General features: G+C 39.1%; 1 protein-coding gene and 1 long non-coding RNA gene across 2 annotated transcripts; one reads left to right on the top strand and one right to left on the bottom strand.

Annotated features, from left to right (window-relative positions):
- Positions 1 to 9,485: 9,485 nt before the first annotated feature.
- LOC136448490 (guided entry of tail-anchored proteins factor CAMLG-like) lies at positions 9,486 to 14,061 on the bottom strand. The gene is made up of 4 exons (XM_066448064.1): positions 13,707 to 14,061; positions 12,874 to 13,337; positions 10,378 to 10,443; positions 9,486 to 10,152 (listed from the first exon to the last, which is right to left on the bottom strand). The coding sequence occupies exons 1-4, from the start codon at positions 13,813 to 13,815 to the stop codon at positions 9,967 to 9,969; spliced, it is 825 nt and encodes a 274-aa protein (XP_066304161.1). The 5' UTR covers positions 13,816 to 14,061; the 3' UTR covers positions 9,486 to 9,966.
- Positions 14,062 to 14,515: 454 nt separating this feature from the next.
- On the top strand, positions 14,516 to 17,190 carry LOC136448491 (uncharacterized). The gene is made up of 2 exons (XR_010757889.1): positions 14,516 to 15,313; positions 16,059 to 17,190. It is a non-coding gene; the product is annotated as an uncharacterized lncRNA (long non-coding RNA).
- Positions 17,191 to 18,890: the final 1,700 nt, after the last annotated feature.

Raw genomic sequence — 18,890 nt, forward strand, 5'->3', positions numbered from 1 at the left:
AGATATTTACCGTCCCCAAGGGCACTATCCACACTAATAAGGATGACAGCTGCGTATCGTTATCTGCTTAATACCACATGTCCCAAGAGGCTGCTGGCTATATGACCGAGGCTATATCTGGTACGGCATATGGGCGAGTGGTTTTGGCATAAGGAAAGCAACATTTTACAAGTGCCTTTGCGATAAGTGGTGGAAGATTTAGTGTACATTTGCTAGGCCGGAATTACATTCTGACATCAATATTGACGTTAGTCTGGCAAATTACAAATAAACATGCGTCATGTTTTGTTAAAGGGTCAACGTTCTAATCAATCCATAGCTGATACGTATGCTTAAAACGTCTTGTTCTAACATTTTATTTGTTTGGTTAATACTTGGGTAGCTTCATGAACACATAACCATCAACTAATTAACTTTAGACTACAGCTTCCATGTTGAGATTTACGTCGTAGTTGCAGTACCGTTCTCTCCCGCATGGCACCTCTCTTGATTAATATGTCTCTTCCTTTTAGGCCACTGACGGAAATTTGTATTTGGCATCTCCGTGACACAAGCAGAACATGCTAAACAATGAATCATCTACCATCATTATTTCATCTGGAGAAATGTTCTAGGTATGACCGTATGTCCTTGCAATATAATTTTGTGGTTTGGCGTCCGGATGTTTATTATCTTCGCCCAGGAACTCGGAGTAGATTATGTTTTCGGTTGAGCCAGCTGTTGTGTGGGTCTGTATGTATGTCAAGAGCATAACTCGGGAAACCTTTGATGGATCTTCATGATATTTGGTAGGTGTGTAGTGGTTGTGCAAAGGAAGGTCAAGTTCAAAAATCGTTCACCTGGCGTTTTCCAACAATACTGCAGCGGACTTTTAATTTTTCTGTGTTTGTATGTAGGCAAAAAAAGTGACGGAAACGTTGATGGATCTCAATGATTTTTGCTAGTTTGGAAGAGATTGTGGGAACGGAGGTCAAGTTTAAAAATGATTTATTTGGCGCTTTCCTACAGAACTGCAGCAGGCTTTGTGTGTGTGAGAGTTTGTATGTCGCCAGCATAACTCGAGGAGCTATTGGCGGTTGTGCTTGATATTTCGTGGATAGGTAGTGATGTCAAAGAGGAAGGTCAAGTTCGATAATGGGCCTCCTAGCGAGTATTTGAGGTACTGCAGCGGAGCTTCAACGTTTGAGGCCACATTTTCTGGAGGCGTCAGGTTCATGATTTTTTGGTAGTACATAGCTTCTGGGACGGCAAGTGAGTGGTGGGAATTAAGGTCCCCTAGCTGCTCGTTTGGAACTGCAGTTGGCGTTTTTGTTACTACATTTGGAGACGAATAACTCCAGCAGGGATTGACGGATTATCATAATTTATGGCATGTGGATAGTTTCGGTGATGCTTTACATAACTGAATACTTGTCATGCAAATAAGACGATAATTTGCATAATAATTGAGGAAAGTTTATAAATTCGCCGAAAGCTTGTAGTCAAATTTCATACAAGTGCTATGGTAACGATTTTTAAGTGGTGTACAGCTCTTGGGGCAGGGAGTAAGTGATATAAGTTTAGACCCCCTAGTGGCTTGCTTAGAACTGCAGTGGGATTTTTTCATGTTACCGTTGGAGGCGAATAACTCAGGTAGGGTTTGATGAATTTGCATTGTTTTGGACAGGTTGGTTATTTAACAAAAAAAGACGTATGAAATTGTAATCAGGGTCTAATTAAGTGGTGAAATAGGCTTGTTTATAATTACATTTTTAAGTACCTTTTGTCGACCTATATCTGCTTGTCAGCAGGCCTGTGCAAATTAGATTGATGCTCTCTGGTGACCTCAAAAACCACCGGCCAAACTACACTCCCGCTGGGACGGAGCTTATATCAACAAACACAGGAAAGGTCTGGCCCTGTGCGGTACAAGTCAAAACGATGAATATAAGGAAATGTGCAAGCAGCAGGCACTATACAGAAGGCATTATACTAAGCTTTATGTGGTTTGTAAAATGCAGTTGTATATACCACACTGGATGTGGACCACAGTCCTTCGTAGATGAGAGTAAGAAAAGGTTCTTGCGCAGATAGTGACATTAACATCCTCAAAATCAGGATAATCTTTAAAACAGACCCATGCTACCCATCAGGACCTGACTGAACTCCCCTCCAGGGTGTTTCACATTTAAGACAGAGACACGAAAAAACAGTAACAGGTCTCACAAATCTAACACCCTCCAAAAAAAAAGTGAAACAGGAGGCTTTAGAGAGATATTGTCAATAGCAGTAGGGGCAAGAGTCGTGGTCACTGCCAACGTAAACATATTAGACGGAATTGTTAAGGGGGCATTCGCAACAGTAGTAGGTATTGACAGCACATGCCATGATGTCCACACCTTCCTCGTAAAATTCGACAGTGAAAGCAAATACAAGAAAGATTTACCCAAATGCGGTACCCATCAGAAGACAATAAGTTCTCAGTTACGGCAAGCGGACGATCCAAGCACGACGAGAACAGTATCCTCATTATGATATTATGATATTATGATATTATGATATTATGATATTATGATATTATGATATTATGATATTATGATATTATGATATTATGATATTATGATATCATGATATTATGATATCATGATATTATGATATTATGATATTATGATATTATGATATTATGATATTATGATATTATGATATTATGATATTATATGATATTATTATATGATATTACGATATTATGATATTATGATATCATGATATTATGATATTATGATATTATGATATTATGATATTATGATATTATGATATTATGATATTATGATATTATGATATTATGATATTATGATATTATAATATTATAATATGATATTATGATATTTGTGAATTTCATGAATTTCATGAATATCATGAATATCATTGTACCAAAACTGCACCACTGCTAGGTGCGGAAAAGTCACATGAAATTGACTATGTCTTTCAAAATGTGTATGATATGGAATAAAGATCAACACTCACGGCACGAAATCGAATATTTAAGGGAACTTTCCGAATGACGGAAACAAGAATTAAAGGTCGGGAAATATTTCAGCAGAGTTTACGGGGCCGTAAATGCCGCTGAAAGTAAGATTTGAGCTTTCCGCAACCTTTTCGCGTTCGTTAAGATGAATTAAATGAATACAATATCTTTCCATGGACTTGAAGCATCCTTATATATATCGTATAGATGAAACATTATATTACATCAGTAACCGATATATTCTCGAAGCAGTTATATTCTCTCCTGGGGACTAATAGTGTCTCGATTTCTAAAATCTTGGGGAATAGCTGATATACCCGAAACGGTCTTCGATCTTTAAGATACACCCATTTGCTTTGCAGTTAACACCGATCCCACTTAAGACATTTCTGTTACAGTCTTTTTTTTTTAAATAACGCACGCGCGCACATTGTACGTCTACTTTGTAGCAAAATTAGACATATAGTCCATACCTATCTTCGTCGGAGTTGATCTTCTTTTATCCGTGTTTATGCTACAGCTTACAAAAAACAGCAGTTATATTCTTAGGTTTATCCCCCCTTTTATGTTTAGGTAGAGATAAGCTGTCGGAAAGCGGGCGTTTTCCCTCGCAGTTATTTCTACCTTTCCGATATCCTTCCGTTACATATACGCTCGGTTTACATAATCCAATCTTATGTTTAGTAGAGAAAAGCTGCCGGAAAGCGGGCGTTTTCCCACGCAGTTATTTTTACCTTTCCTATATCCTTCCGTTACATGTAGGATCGGTTTACATAGAAGGGGGGGAGACCTCCCCCTTTTATGTTTAGGTAGAGAAAAGCTGTCGAAAAGCGAGCGTTTTCCCTCGCAGTTATTTTTACCTTTCCGATATCCTTCCGTTACCATTAAGCTCGGTTTACATAACCCCCTCTTATGTTTAGGTAGAGAAAAGCTGTCGGAAAGCGGGCGTTTTCCCTCTTATTTATTTCTACCTTTCCCATATCCTTCCGTTACATATAGGATCGGTTTACATAGAAGGGGTGAGACCTCCCCCCTTTTATGTTTAGGTAGAGAAAAGCTGTCGGAAAGCGAGCGTTTTCCCTCTTATTTATTTCCACCTTTCCGATATCCTTCCGTTACGTATAGGATCGGTTTACATAGAAGGGGGGAGACCTTCCCCCTTCTATGTTTAGGTAGAGAAAAGTTGTCGGAAAGCGAGCGTTTATCCTCGCCAGTATTTTTACCTTTCCGATATCCTTCCGTTACATATAGGATCGGTTTACATAGAAGGGGGGGGGGGACCTCGCCCTTTTATGTTTAGGTAGAGAAAAGCTGTCGAAAAGCGAGCGTTTTCCCTCGCTGTTATTTCTACCTTTCCGATATCCTTCCGTTACATGTAGGATCGGTTTACATAACTCCCTCTTATGTTTAGGTAGAGAAAAGCTGTCAAAAAGCGAGCGTTTTCCCTCGCAGTTATTTCTACCTTTCCGATATCCTTCCGCTACATATAGGATCGGTTTACATAGAAGGGGGGAGACCTCCCCCCTTTTATGTTTAGGTAGAGAAAAGCTGTCGGAAAGCGAGCGTTTATCCTCGCAGTTATTTCTACCTTTCCGATATCCTTCCGCTACATATAGGATCGGTTTACATAGAAGGGGGGAGACTTCCCCCCTTTTATGTTTAGGTAGAGAAAAGCTGTCGGAAAGCGAGCGTTTATCCTCGCAGTTATTTCTACCTTTCCGATATCCTTCCGTTTCATATAGGATCGGTTTACATAAAAGGGGGGAGACGTCCCCCCTTTTATGTTAAGGTAGAGAAAAGCTGTCGGAAAGCGAGCGTTTATCCTCGCAGTTATTTCTACCTTTCTGATATCCTTCCGTTACATATAGGATCGGTTTACATAGAAGGGGGGAGACCTCCCCCCTTTTATGTTAAGGTAGAGAAAAGCTGTCGGAAAGCGAGCGTTTATCCTCGCAGTTATTTCTACCTTTCCGATATCCTTCCGTTACATATAGGATCGGTTTACATAGATGGGGGGAGACCTCCCCCCTTTTATGTTTAGGTAGAGAAAAGCTGTCGGAAAGCGGTCGTTTTCCCCCGCAGTTACTTTTACCTTTCCGATATCCTTCCGTTACATATAGGATCGGTTTACATAACCCACTCTTCTGTTTAGGAAAAGAAAAGCTGACGGAAAGCGAGCGTTTATCCTCGCCGTTATTTCTACCTTTCCGATATTCTTCCGTTACCTTTAGGCTGGGTTTACGGTGCTCCCAGTTTTAGAAAACAACGTGGAACATTGAGCTAACAATTCCCCCGGATTGCTAATCTATAGGTCGGCGGGCATACTGTCTTTGGCCACCGCACAAATTCGCCCAGTCCGCGGATCGAGACAGCGCCGCCGGCACATTTGGCAGATTTGTGTATTTTTGTTCCTTGTTTTGTATCAAAGCTCATCAAATAACGCGTGTTCTCACGCAGTTTTCCTTTTTATAATCTACATGTATAAGTAACTTATAGAAAGATCGCCGCTAACAGTATTTTCTATTGTCGCTCACGAGTGTTGTTGTGTTCGGGTCAAAAGCGTAACGCAAGGACGTCTGCTTTTCAACTGCAAATTTATACAGTGTGAAGCCGTAAACAAGCTGGGGCGGTACGTTGAGATGGTAATGAAACATCTCCATATTTACTAGCGGAATGCCATGTGACAGGGCATTACCCAATGACAGACAAGGGTGGCTTTTTCAAACTAACCGTATATCCCAGAGACAGAGATTGTTTACAGCGAAGACAGCTCATGAAGGAAGTTTGAACTCAGTCGTTTCAACCCATGACGGCAAGTTATGGCCACGACGTTGTTCTTACCAACCGGAACCCGGACGGAAAAATGTAAAGCTGGGACAAGGACATCAGTCTGTACAACTTGGTGAAACCAAGGCGGTTTCATAGGATTATACTTCCTAGGTGAAACCAAGGAGATTTTGGTGAAACGGATCCGGAGTAGGATGGAGATGCTGAACGGGGCATGCGGGCACGCGATTCGGGACGGGGAAATCATTACTTTGTTGTATCTCCTAATCTACCCGGTACCAGTGGAGACAACGGTTAAACAACGGCGTGAGTGAAATCGGAACCTTTCTACCTGTCTTGATCGGAACTATTCCTGGCGACTCGCCCAACACTGGGACCGGAATCGTGGACTTGGAAATGGCGCAAAATGGTGAAGGGAGAATTAACCGACAATGTGAGATTCTGATCCCTCGTTGACCGCGTCAAGTACAAGTTAGAATTTAACGACTGATGACGAAACCGCAAGTACCTAGTAAGTGTTATTCAACCCAAAATGATTGTATTATTACTATTCACTCTATTTGGCCAATTTCTACTATTTTCCTAGCGATCCGCGGAGCCTGGTAGAGGCTAATAAGATACTAGCCTGAATGCCAAGAAACCAAGAAATATCTATCGTCAAGAAAAATATTTTAGAGTTTGGGGGTCTGGCATCCAGGCTAATAAGATACGGGAGGGAAGAAAAGTTAGTGTTAGGGGTTACGTTTTGGTGTCGATGTAATAGTTAGCTAGGGTTGGAACTTGGAAGTACATTGTAATAGTCAGTAGTTGGGGTAAAGAATAGCCTGAATAGTTTATCAATGTTTGGGATAAGGTGACATTTTTAAAAAATGAAACTGGTAGTCCATATGTAAGAAATCATTTATTCCATTTTGTATGTGTATATTTGTAAAGGTGGGGAGGGGTCTCGCTATAATGGCGTAACACGTTTTTGTGCAGTATTATCATCTTTGAAATAAATTGTTCTAAACTTTTATCGGCCCTGTTGCCTTTCATATATTTACCTGTCTATGTAAGGGTTCGGAATGTTTAAGCCATCCGTAGCAAGTTAAGTCGTCGTGAAGGATTAAATTAGATACTGTGTAATGAAAAAGGAAACTTATTGTAGAGCATACGTTTTAGCACGTTAAGCTCGTGTTTTTAGCACGTTTAGCTCGTGTTTTTAGCACGTTAAGCTCATAAAAAGGCTACAGAAAACACCAGGAAAGGTGTAGCTTTAGGTAGTCTTTTAGGCTGCGTGAACGGCACATAAACGTAGGGAAATCGTGACGGAAATAGATTATAAAGATGGACGAAAGATTACGGAAATGTCTCAAGAAACTTACACTTTCCGTGTTGGATCTTCCGTAAAGGTACGGAAAATTGTCCATAACGACGCCTTTACGCCTTGCAGATACAACGTTTGTAGCACGTTAAGGTCTTAAAAAGATCACGGAAAGCCCGAGGAAAGGTACAGCTTTAGGTAACCTTTCAAGCTTTGTGAACGGCACATAAACGTAGGGAAAATCCTGACGGAAATGGGTGATAAAGATGGACGAAAGGGTACGGAAAGGTCTCAATAAGCTAACACTTTCCGTATTGGAACGGACGGAAAAATTGTACTTAACGACGCCTTTACGCGTCGAATAGTCGCGTAAATACACGTGAAGAAGTGCAGAAACGTACCTGAACGCACGGAAAGATTGTCCATAACGACGCCTTTACGCCTTGCAGATACCACGCTTGTAGCACGTTAAGGTCGTAAAAAGGTCACGGAAATACCGAGGAAAGGTATATCTTTAAGCAACCTTTCAAGCTGTGTGAACGACACATAACGGCAGGGAGAATCGTGGCGGAAATGAATGATAAAGATGGACGAAAGGGTACGGAAAGGTCTCAAGAAACTTACACTTTCCGTGTTTCAACGTACCTAAAAATTGTCCTTAACGAGGCCTTTACGCGTCGAAAAGTCACGTAAATACACGTGAAGAAGTGCAGAAACGTACCTAAACGTACTTCCGGAAAGGGCACCTTATATGCAAAATTTAAGCAGACGTACAGGGGTCGTTAAGTTGCGGAAATAGTGAATAAACGTCACGTTTACGTTGCGTTTAAGTATGCTTAAATACCAGATTTCGTGCCGTGACTGCAATATCGAACCTTTGTGGCCCATATACTATCACCATATATATATACCTGTACCACCAAATGATCTTTAACCCCATCTAGACTGGACTCATTCGCCCCATCATAACTTCCAAATGGTATGGTGCATGATCAAATTTGCAGGGGGTGATAAGCACTTAAATATCAATCACTCTCCATAATAAGCCTTGATTATTTGGCGAAGATAATGTGTTCGTGGAACTCCAGTTATATAAGCGGATGAACAGTCATATAAAACGCCAAACTCATATGAAATCGGACAAAGTCTACTCTCCAGGCAGAGGAATGGGTCCGGCTGGTTTTTGACGTGTTTTTAGGCGTTTTTGTCGGGCTTTCTATTTTCTCGTTTTCTTTATGTCGTCAACGCCGTCTCACACCGTCTACTTAAAGTAAAACAATACAACCTTCGTCCTGATGAAGGAACAATGATAACGGATAACGATTTTTGTGTTTATCACACTTTGTTTTGTGTGTTAAGTTTTTTCGTCACCATCGTGATTTCTTTGCGCATGCGCACGCGATCACATCATGTCCAGAGGATGTGATCGATCAAACTAAAATGGCCATTTTAGTGATGAAGCACAAAGTTCTGTGTTACTGACTTTGCAACGATGAATTGAGAATACATGGTATGATATGATTGATTTCAAAACACTTCAGGGGAGCTTTTACTGAAATAAGATGTGCTAACAGTACTTCCCTTTTTGGATCCCTCATATGATTATTGCAATTATTTGTTCCAAAAACGACAAATAAGATACAATGTCTAATTCTAATTCTAAATGTAAGAGACAAAGGCAAAAATCGCAACATTTTAATGAATTTATTTCAGTTTTTAATAGTATATCATATTGCATTATTACCATTTTATTTATTGCATATTTTGCCTAGTGAACTTACCTTACATTTGATACAATGATTTACAATGTAGATAGCATCATCAACAGCACAAGATGTACAATGTATTATAACCTACTTCATAAAACATCTTTGTATTGACTACAGCATGGTCAATATACATGAATAGTTTCAACGATGTCGTCAAAACCATGTAACCATAAGTACATATATACATGTAGCATATATGGATATACAATTTTCATATAGGTATATATAAGTGATGAAGCGCAAAGTTCTGTGAGGTATGTGAGATGTAGTAAAAACTATCAAGCAACCGATAATACATAATACATAATTCATGATTATGATGAATACATGTACATTAGTACTGTAGTCTTTATACAATTAAAGCAGGCTTCATGTATGGCTGGTAGACAATAAGAAAGAAAACAACTTATAATATAAGAAGCCTAAAATAGACAGGGAAAGAGCCTGCTGCTATGAAGGCTAAAAAGATCTGGAAAATCCCTTCCCAACCCCTATTGTTGGTAGTATTATTATTTTACATGTATACAATACATTCGTTGTGAGTAGTGGCCATTAACTATTTATAAGAGTGCATCCAATTTAACATTAGTCTATAGGACTCTAGTACATATACTTGTTTGAACCTTTGTTTATTCATGAGTTCATATTTGTATTATTAACTAAAAAAATTGCTACCATTTTATACCATTATAAAGCACATTACTTCAATATACTCTAAACTTTTCTGTATTGCAGCATCAAGTTTACATATGCAATGTCTTGTTGTGTTATATATGATGAAACTAGTTTCACATCATGTATAGCCATAAATCTACTTCTAATCTGGAAGATAATTCTTCTTAAATCTAACTTCAAAACTTTCCAAATCATTTGTGTTACAGTTCAGAATGTTGTTCCATAGCATAATAAATAATAATGTCTACCATCACAAATGGCCTTTCATTCCATTTCAACAATGTACATTCTATGGTGATTGACTTATATAATCATAATCGCTCCATACATTAGTTAAATGTCTACATAACTCTAGTTAAGGACTTTCACCAGCAAGTCAATTTCTTTACTAGTAGTACACAACTTTTTCATTTTTCTATCCCTTATGATTAAGCTATTGTTTGCAACACACTATGGGTTACAATGAATACAAACATGTACCAGGCAAAGTCTGCCAGTATGGCTGTCAGGTATGTTGTTGTTTTGGTTACCATGGCAATGCTTGTCTTGGAAACACCAGTCAGGACCAGAGCAGTGCTGAGCAGAGACATGGTTGGATGCGTTGTCTGAGAGCCCTGAGAAAGAAAAACGAAAATCGAAACACATTTAGATATCTATTTTTTTTAAATATCTATCTATACTAAAAAAATATTATACAGACTAACAGAGGGTAAGACGACAGCAACTTAGTATTTCGGTTCTAAGATTTCTGCAGGATAATATTCATAATGGAGTGCGTAGCGCAAGCTAAAACATTAGTTAAACTTGATATGCACAAGTACCGGGCCAGTGGAACTCACCTTTCTGATCAAGATGTCAAATCCCACCACACCACACTGCAGCATGAGGAAGGGGATAACTGCTGACTGTAATAAAGGAGAATATAGGTAATCATCAACTCTCATTATCATTATACTGAATTACATATATAGCAGAAGTTATATAACACTTATCTGATAGAAGAAGAAATGAAGACATTATTTCATATCATAGCTTATATGAGCATATAATCGTAAATGATAGGAAAGGATGGATTTGGGCCCTGTAGCGGCTTCCTAAGGTACTGCAGCAAAACTTCTGATTTTGACATCTCTATAGATACATCTGCATAACTATTGGGTGGCAGATAGTTAGTAATTTCCAAGCAGATCTACCAGGGCAAGACAGTACTTCTCATCTCCCAAATAAACGTACCGGTACGTTTATTTTTTTCAGCCTCAAAATCCACCCAGTACGTTCTTATTTTGGACAGTACGTTTATTAATTTTTTGAAAATCAGAGTTTTGCTAACCAGGGATCCCATCAAAATCGAAAGGTTGGGTTTTCCTGCCCATATTTCCCCGACATTTTTGCTCATAATTTGCTATTTTTCGGCCTAGCGGCGTTGATTTCCCTGCTGCTATGACCCGGCATTTGTGAAATCCTGGCGGTACTAACAATTGTCAGTCGATCTCGCTACAAAGTAAATGTTGTTATCTCAGACAAAATAAGACGCCACACTTAAGTTTTGAAATCTATTTTTCATATAAACAACATTGACAGTCTTTTTTTCGTTCTAGACCATCTTAATTCTTATAGAGATCGCAAAATTTGCGCTCGAAAAAGACAAAAACATTGCCAAAAGAACAACGTAATCAACACCGTGAATGCTTGAAAGTTACGATTGAGTCGCATGTAAAGTCTACTCACGTGAAATACAGCCTTTCCTCAAAACTTTTAGAATATGAAAATAACACCACATTATAACAGTGTCTTAGCATTAAAAACTGAATAATACTTTTAAAATCTACAAAAACATTTAAATCCTACGGTTCCTACCACAAACATGAAAATTCAGCCCTTGGAAAATCGCCACAGTACAGTAACGCACGCCACTAGAGGTTTCCCACGGACGGAAGAGCTCACTTCTACCAAGGGGAAACAGGTGTTTTTGATCTTCCAATAAAACTCTTTTGTCTTTGTCAGAAATGTGTGATATTTCAACAAAGTGAATTCCCACTTAATAGTTGATAAACAACACTAATTTGCAATCTATTTTCAGTAATTATCACCTACGATGTTTTGACAAAAATCACTCCCCTACAAAACAAATTGGCTGAGTATTCTCAGAACTTCATGTAGCTCTCTGTTAGCCCCGCCCCTTACTGTCTGTGTTCCTGTGTTCGGTGCCGCTCCGTCTGACTCGCGCTTTGATGTGTAACATGAGAACCCTGTGGTTTGTGGCAATATTTTAGATGTAACCGAGGAACTTTTAATCAGAAAGAGAGAGCACAAAATAGAACAAGCCTGAGATTTCTCACATCTAAACAATGAGTTTGTTGACAACTACGTTTCTCACAATGAAAGATTTTTTCTGCATACATCAAGGGTAATTTTTGGATTTGAAATGACTTGTATTGCAACAACACAATCAAGGAGAATATATGATAATGTTCATTATAATAATGTGATTTTGTGGAAAGCATATACTTCTAGTAATGTTTACAAAATTAATCCATGTTTCTATATGCAATGCATACATGATAAATGGAAAGTTGAGCAAGAAAAAAGTACTAGTAACATCATACATGGCATAGTTCAACCTTTTCTACATGGCTTTTACAAATTCGTAATACTTGTATTTTCATCGGATATTCAGGATATGGTAATTTTCTGTTCAAGTTCTAAATGTTGATACATTTGTACAAGATGAACATTGCCCATGCAAGTGAACTGAGAAGTTTGGCAACTACTTTCGTTTTAATCATATTAATGATATGCCAGTTTATACAACAATTTTCACTTGGTTCAAGTTCCAAGTAGAAAATACATGTATCATGTACATTTTCACTTGTTGAATTTGAAGCACCGTTGGCCCCCGCGGGGAACCTATGCCCAATTTTTCCAAAAGTGGAGAAAATGATTATAATTTGAATAAGATATCTACAGTTACACACATGTATTTGGTTCATTATTTACATACTTATATAGAATATGTAAATAAAAAGAACCTACCTGTCTTTCCCTAAGACAGATAAGTAGCATGGACACAGTTAACGTGTCAATTTGGTAATTTTCGGGGGGGTACGTTTATTCCGGGGGGTATGTTTATTAGATTTTGAAAATTTGTCCAGGGGGTATGTTTATTCCGGGGGGTACGTTTATTTGGGAGATGAGAGTAATCAAAATGGCTAAATTGGATAGGGTGTAGCCTTTTGGATACTGTCTTGCCCAGGTAGATCTGCTCGGAGATTTGACGGATAGCCTTTAAGTTACCTTTATAAATTTGAGCATTTTGAAACAGAGAGTGCTCATACCTTCATCACAAACACTTGCATCTCTTCACATGCCAGTATACATCTCACCAGCACAGCAAACACAAGAAGAAACATGTGTTTCATTCGGCTTTGCCAAGATCCTTCCTCAGTCAGGCTCACATCCTCCTCCTGTATCCTCCCCTCTGCACCTGACGACAACCCTACATTCACACCATTCAAAAACTCCGGAATGTTGCTTTCTTGACTTTCTTGGCTTTTTGGTTCAGTGTTTTCTGTAGCGTTACGAATGCTGTCTCTTGTGGGTGTCGTCGCTTCATCTCCTGTCAGTTCTTCCGTGACTCTGTTCACAAATCCATCTTCTGTGTAGGTCTCTTCTCTGGTTGAAGATTTGAATTTTGCGATGTCTTCGTTCCTTGTGTTTTGTACTGATGCTTGAGGAAGAGTTGTTGGGGAGTCTTTTATCGCAGTAGATTCATTCTCCTTAGCTTCTTCATTGTGGGTACCTGAAGCGAAAACAGACCATAAAACTACAATAGCGTAACGGCAACGTTACATAATTTGCAACTTCTGCCTTTGTTTACATCAAATTATATGTTTCTATGATTTGATTATCGCACATGATTTCAAGAGGACACAAGTGTTGTTAAAAGTGCTATTGGCAGAGGTTAAGAGGGGGTTTATTTGTAGACTAGATAATCCGCATACACATCGCTCCGATATCTTCACGTGCGTCTTGTATGGAAGATATGTTGGCATGTTGGCATGCTATCAACGCCCCCCTCCCACAGCTTCGAAAAACAACATGTAGCATTTGTCTCAAAAATGGCTAAAACAATTTTCGGTTTCCACCGTACATCAATAAGAGCACATACCCTGCTTTTCATGCTCAATACCGGCAAGCTTTTTCAGCCTGGCCTCTGAATTTTGCAGGATTTTCCTTCGCCTGGCCTCTCTCCGAGCAGCAGCAGCAGCATCCGCCATGTTTTTCGTTCAAGGGTCTGCACTTTACAGAAATTCCGCTAGCTGGCGTGCCTGCACTGCTCTGATCCGATTAACTGCGAATCTATCACAGGTAACCTTTTCCGATGACGTCCCTCAACGTTTCGCTTCTCTTTCTCACCCTTTTTCTGCCAACTTCATTCTGCCTTTGTACCCTTTCATAAGATATCTAAGCAGATGCTGAAAGGCAACTGTTTTTTTTTTCCAAAATGCTAGAAAAAGCTACAAAATTCACGAATCTTGCCTTCCAACGTCTGCCTGGAGATTAGCTCTCATTGACAGGTCTCGCAAACGTGAGGTCATTGACCCTTTAAGGAACCAAGATATCATTTTTGGAAAGTTTGCTCATTTATCTGACGTTTCAGTATAGCAGCTGTGCATAACAACGCTAACGGAACATAACACAATAGTATACAAGAGTAGACCCCAACGACAGGTCACCTGAACGTGAGGTCGTTGAACCCCTAGTCAAACATATCACTTTTGACTCTTTTCATGGCTATTCGTCCATTGTACGCGGTGTCGTCTGGACAGTGTGTACCCAAGTAACAGTACACAGAGACAACATGGTCTAGTTACATCAATGAATATGAGAGGCAATGGTTATTACATGTTGAATGTCCTGAACCCTATCTTGCTGGTTTTGTTACCTGTATTTGGTAAAGGTTCAAGTGTATCGCTATCATAAATAGTCCACACCCATAAAATCACAAAGTACTAGGTCACACAAATGTACGTAACCAAGGAGGTTTGACGTAACACACGTAAGGTCCACATACATGCGTCAGTACTGAAACAATTCTAGGACATGAAAGCATAAGCAAACAATTAAGCCATTGTTCCTTCACACCCAACCTCAACTGTACATACACCGACTTCCTGTCTGGAACTGAAATACGGGAGAACACAGTGATGTCGTCATAGAGTGGGAGGAGCCAGAAAACACAGAAGGGTACCAGTCAGTTGTACCGGACGTGTTGTCTCAGAGGGCGTTTACACACTGTCGGTTGACGATAGCAACAGCAAATGAGAAAGCCATAAAATTCCTTTTAAGCCGGGCGGAAAATGCTTTTAAAAGCGCCCCTCATTATTCATGAATGTCTATCGCTGACGCGCTTGCTCTAAATAAGTCTTGCCGCGCTGGGACCTGTCACAGTGTGTGATAGTGCGCATTGATACTCTTAGCCACGGGCGTTATCGGTGTATGCTATAGCGCTAAGAACTTCAACGACTTCCCCCTCACACTAAGGAAAAACGGAACAAGTACAACATCTTGTCCTTTCCTTGGATTCACCAAGAGGATTATTGGTCAACTTTTGTGAGGAAGATTTGACAGTTTTTTTGTCAAGATGTCCGCCATGACAGGATTGATGGACGCTGCATTCGGGGTTTCTTTCAACCGACTGCTGAAATCCGAGTCGACCCGAAGACATCCGAAGTCTTCCCGGACAGATTTCAAAAAGAAGAACTCTACCAACATGTGAGTGTTTTAGTTAACTTTTGTCTTTATGGTGATTTATTGGAATAGAATAGTAAAAACATGTCAAACTTGTGTTTTATGATCTAGAAACATGACGCAATCTGAATACTTTTTTTTAAAATTGAAATGTGGAAAATGCTATCACCGGCCTGAAAACTTGAGTATGAAGCAAATTATCGAGAACACAATTCTTTCTTCATTTCCCCAGCACATGTACACTCGTATGATGTTATATGAAAAACAACACAATTTTTGGTATTGGTTGATAACATAACTAGCAGTAATTTCCGTTGCCGATAAAATACACGTTGGCTTTTTTTCTTGGAAAGTATTTACAGGAAGAGTATAAGAGGACGTACGGACATTCAGAAGCTGGAAAATTGTCTTACAGCAGATAAAGTAAATAACGCAAAAAGCGCCAACCATCGTACGTTGAGGGACGGTCCAGTCAGAGTGTAGACATTTCGTTTAGGGAGTATTTATTTTAAGAATATCGTCAGAATAGATCTATATATTCTAACCGTCCCAACCAGAATTTTTTTTTCTGAATATGATTGTACATGTATGGTTCATTACTCGAGCCCTATTGTATATGTATGCCATGAATACAATAGAAGGCTGCATAAGACAGCTTGTATCAGTTTATTTGCGGATAGTGCAGACGTTTTAATGCTTGTATGAAAACGTCAAAAGACTATCGACGATGTTAGCTCAATTTTACAACATTTTTCAACTTTGTTTGCAGTATCATGTCTAAGGAACTACCAGATGTGGTGAGAGAGTCCGAGTCTGACTACTCAAGAAATACAAACACAAAGACTCCGCAAGCTTACAACTAAAGACAGCCAAGAAAAACCAAAGGAGAAAGAATTCGTGCTGACTCCGCGGCACTGCACTAAAGAGGACAAAGGATTGTTTGCTTGACAGCAGACAGACGTCTGAAACACGTGTTTCCAGGACAATCTTATCTTGTACAAACTCATCATATAGATACCGCTTACACGACAAGAAACAGACAACGGTTAGAAGAAGAAAAGACATGATACGTTAAGTTCTTCAACAATATTTCCTAAAGGTTGAAGATTCAATGAAAAAAGCACTGGTTATGTAAATTATTATCTTTAAAGTGTACTTTGCTATCACTACGGTCCGTTGGATAGGGTCGCCTGGCAAAAGTAAATCGCGCCCCCTAGCGCCCTTACAGCGAGATATTGTGTAACACATTAGATGGGGTATACATAAGAAGTGTTTTGTTGCGCGCTCTGGGAGGTTTCAATTGATGTTCGTAAATAACTTACCAGGACTGAAGTGTCATGTATACAACATGTACCAGGCAGGAGAAGTGTTTATCCTACAGGGTTGTAAAGATAGAGTTTATAGGCACAAAGGAAGAGGCGAAGTGGCGACTGGGTTCTAGCATGTACGGTCATACAGGTGGAAATATATAGTGTTATTTTGATGAACAAGACATAGAAAGAACTGTATTTATGTGTGTTTGAATTTAAGGGAAAGGTTTTAATTCCGTAAATTTTTCAATATATATATACATATATGTATAAGTTCGTGTTAATGTACATGTTAGAGAAAGAAAGGAAACTGAACAAATAGATTAGGTAAGTAAACGAAATAATGTAATCCAGGTCACTGTACAAATTGTTTTAGTATACGTGATATTTCAACATTATATATCTGTAAGGTTGCTTCTATCTGTAAATCATCTTCATATGAAAAACATTCAACTGCATTTGGCAAGACATATAGCTTACCGGACGATCGTTACATTTCAGATACTCCGATCCAGGGAAGAGAATCCCTGTGTATTTTTACAAGTCCTCCCGCCTGCCTTTTGCCAGAAGAGAAGAGAAGATAACATTCCGTTTTGTTTATAGAACTCTGTTTCCTGTCTCGTGTCACCTGTCTATAGTATTTTAGGTACATACTAGTAAACCAACTTTGGAGACTTCTTTACTGGATACTTCGCAGAGAACGACACTTTATCGGACGCATGGCACGTTTGGAACAAGGTTAATGAGGCATTCAGTGATAACGCTTCGGGATACAAGATTAAAGCAATAAAGAAAAAGATCTGTTATGTCTTGTAACTTTGAATAGTTATATTTACGTTTTGGGTGGCAGCGATTGCATGGTAAAAAAAAACGAGACTATTTATACGGGTCTGTTGTTTCTTCCCACGAACTCATCACGACGCTGGATGAAGTAAAAGAATGAAAGATGCATCTTAACTATACCTAAACATGTGTAATTGACTGACCTGGCAGTGGGGACCCCTAGCGGTTAAAGTTAGACTCTACCAGTCTCCAAGGGTCGCTGGGAAAATAGTAGAAATTGGCCAAATAGAGTCATAGAGATAAGCATTAGAGTCAAATGTTTGAAGGGAGTCGGCTACGGAGATAAGGTCAAATTGGCACTTTGACCTTATCTTCGTAGTCGAGTTCAAAGTCCTTCAAACATTTGACTCTATTTAGCCAATTTCTACTATTTTCCCAGCGACCCTTGGAGACTGGTAGTCTATACTGCAGTACTGACCAGAAAAGATATGTGTCACTGTGAGACCGCCACCAACCCCTCGTGTTAGTTGTGTTTATGAAAACACCACAAAATACATGAGTTTGCCAAGTGTTTTCTTCTGTATAGATATAATCTATTCTTTTTCTGACAAGAACGACAATTCGAAAAAAGGACAATCTTATATTCCTTTCTAGCTTGAAGATGACTGTTAGTTGAATGTACTTTTGTGAAGTTACGGGAACGAAATGAGCACACAATATCTACAATTATCTGCAAATAGATTATTTAGTGGCTGGATATTATATCTATCTCTTACTCTAAGCCACCCTTTTTTGCGTTTCGGTGCTTTCGCACCGAAACGCAATGTCCTGGCTTTTACCTTCAAGCATGCATGCTTGGTTCAACACTGTGTCGCACACAATAAGACCTTATATGGCAATACGTTCTCAAATCCTTGTATAGCCGTTGCCTTATATGGCAAGAGAGCAGGAAAAGGCACGCACGCCAGATTTGCATGTGACACAGGACGGCGACCGCATGTAAATGCTACAACTGTTCGGAAATATCATTGCATTGTGGTTTCGGACTTTGATATCCTGAAAAATGACCATATTACATCTATTCCACAAGATTGCAGAAGAAAAAAAATGATTTCGTCAAGAAAACGAGCAAAAATCGGCATAAATGATACCATGTAGTGACGTTATAGCATTACGTCCAGAGTAAATAGTTACGTACCGCAGCTTGGCCGATCTGGCAACGCCAAGCACTTCGGACCCACAAGATCCGGGTTCGTCTCCGTGCATGGATTTTTTTTTTTCTTTTTAGATATTGAATATCAAAAATATATATTGATATTATATTAATCTATCAATATCATATTTATGAATATCATTTATTTCATTAATAAATAAAGAAATATTTTATATTTGTTATTTTTAAATATTCATTTAATATATACAAGGCCTTTGTCTTATGAACAGGACTTCATAGATTCCAAACCCGGCATTCGAATTTTTCTGTTCATTGTAATGGAAAATACCGTGCA

This window comes from Branchiostoma lanceolatum, chromosome 14 (assembly GCF_035083965.1).
Source record: "Branchiostoma lanceolatum isolate klBraLanc5 chromosome 14, klBraLanc5.hap2, whole genome shotgun sequence".
Taxonomy (NCBI): Eukaryota; Metazoa; Chordata; class Leptocardii; order Amphioxiformes; family Branchiostomatidae; genus Branchiostoma; species Branchiostoma lanceolatum.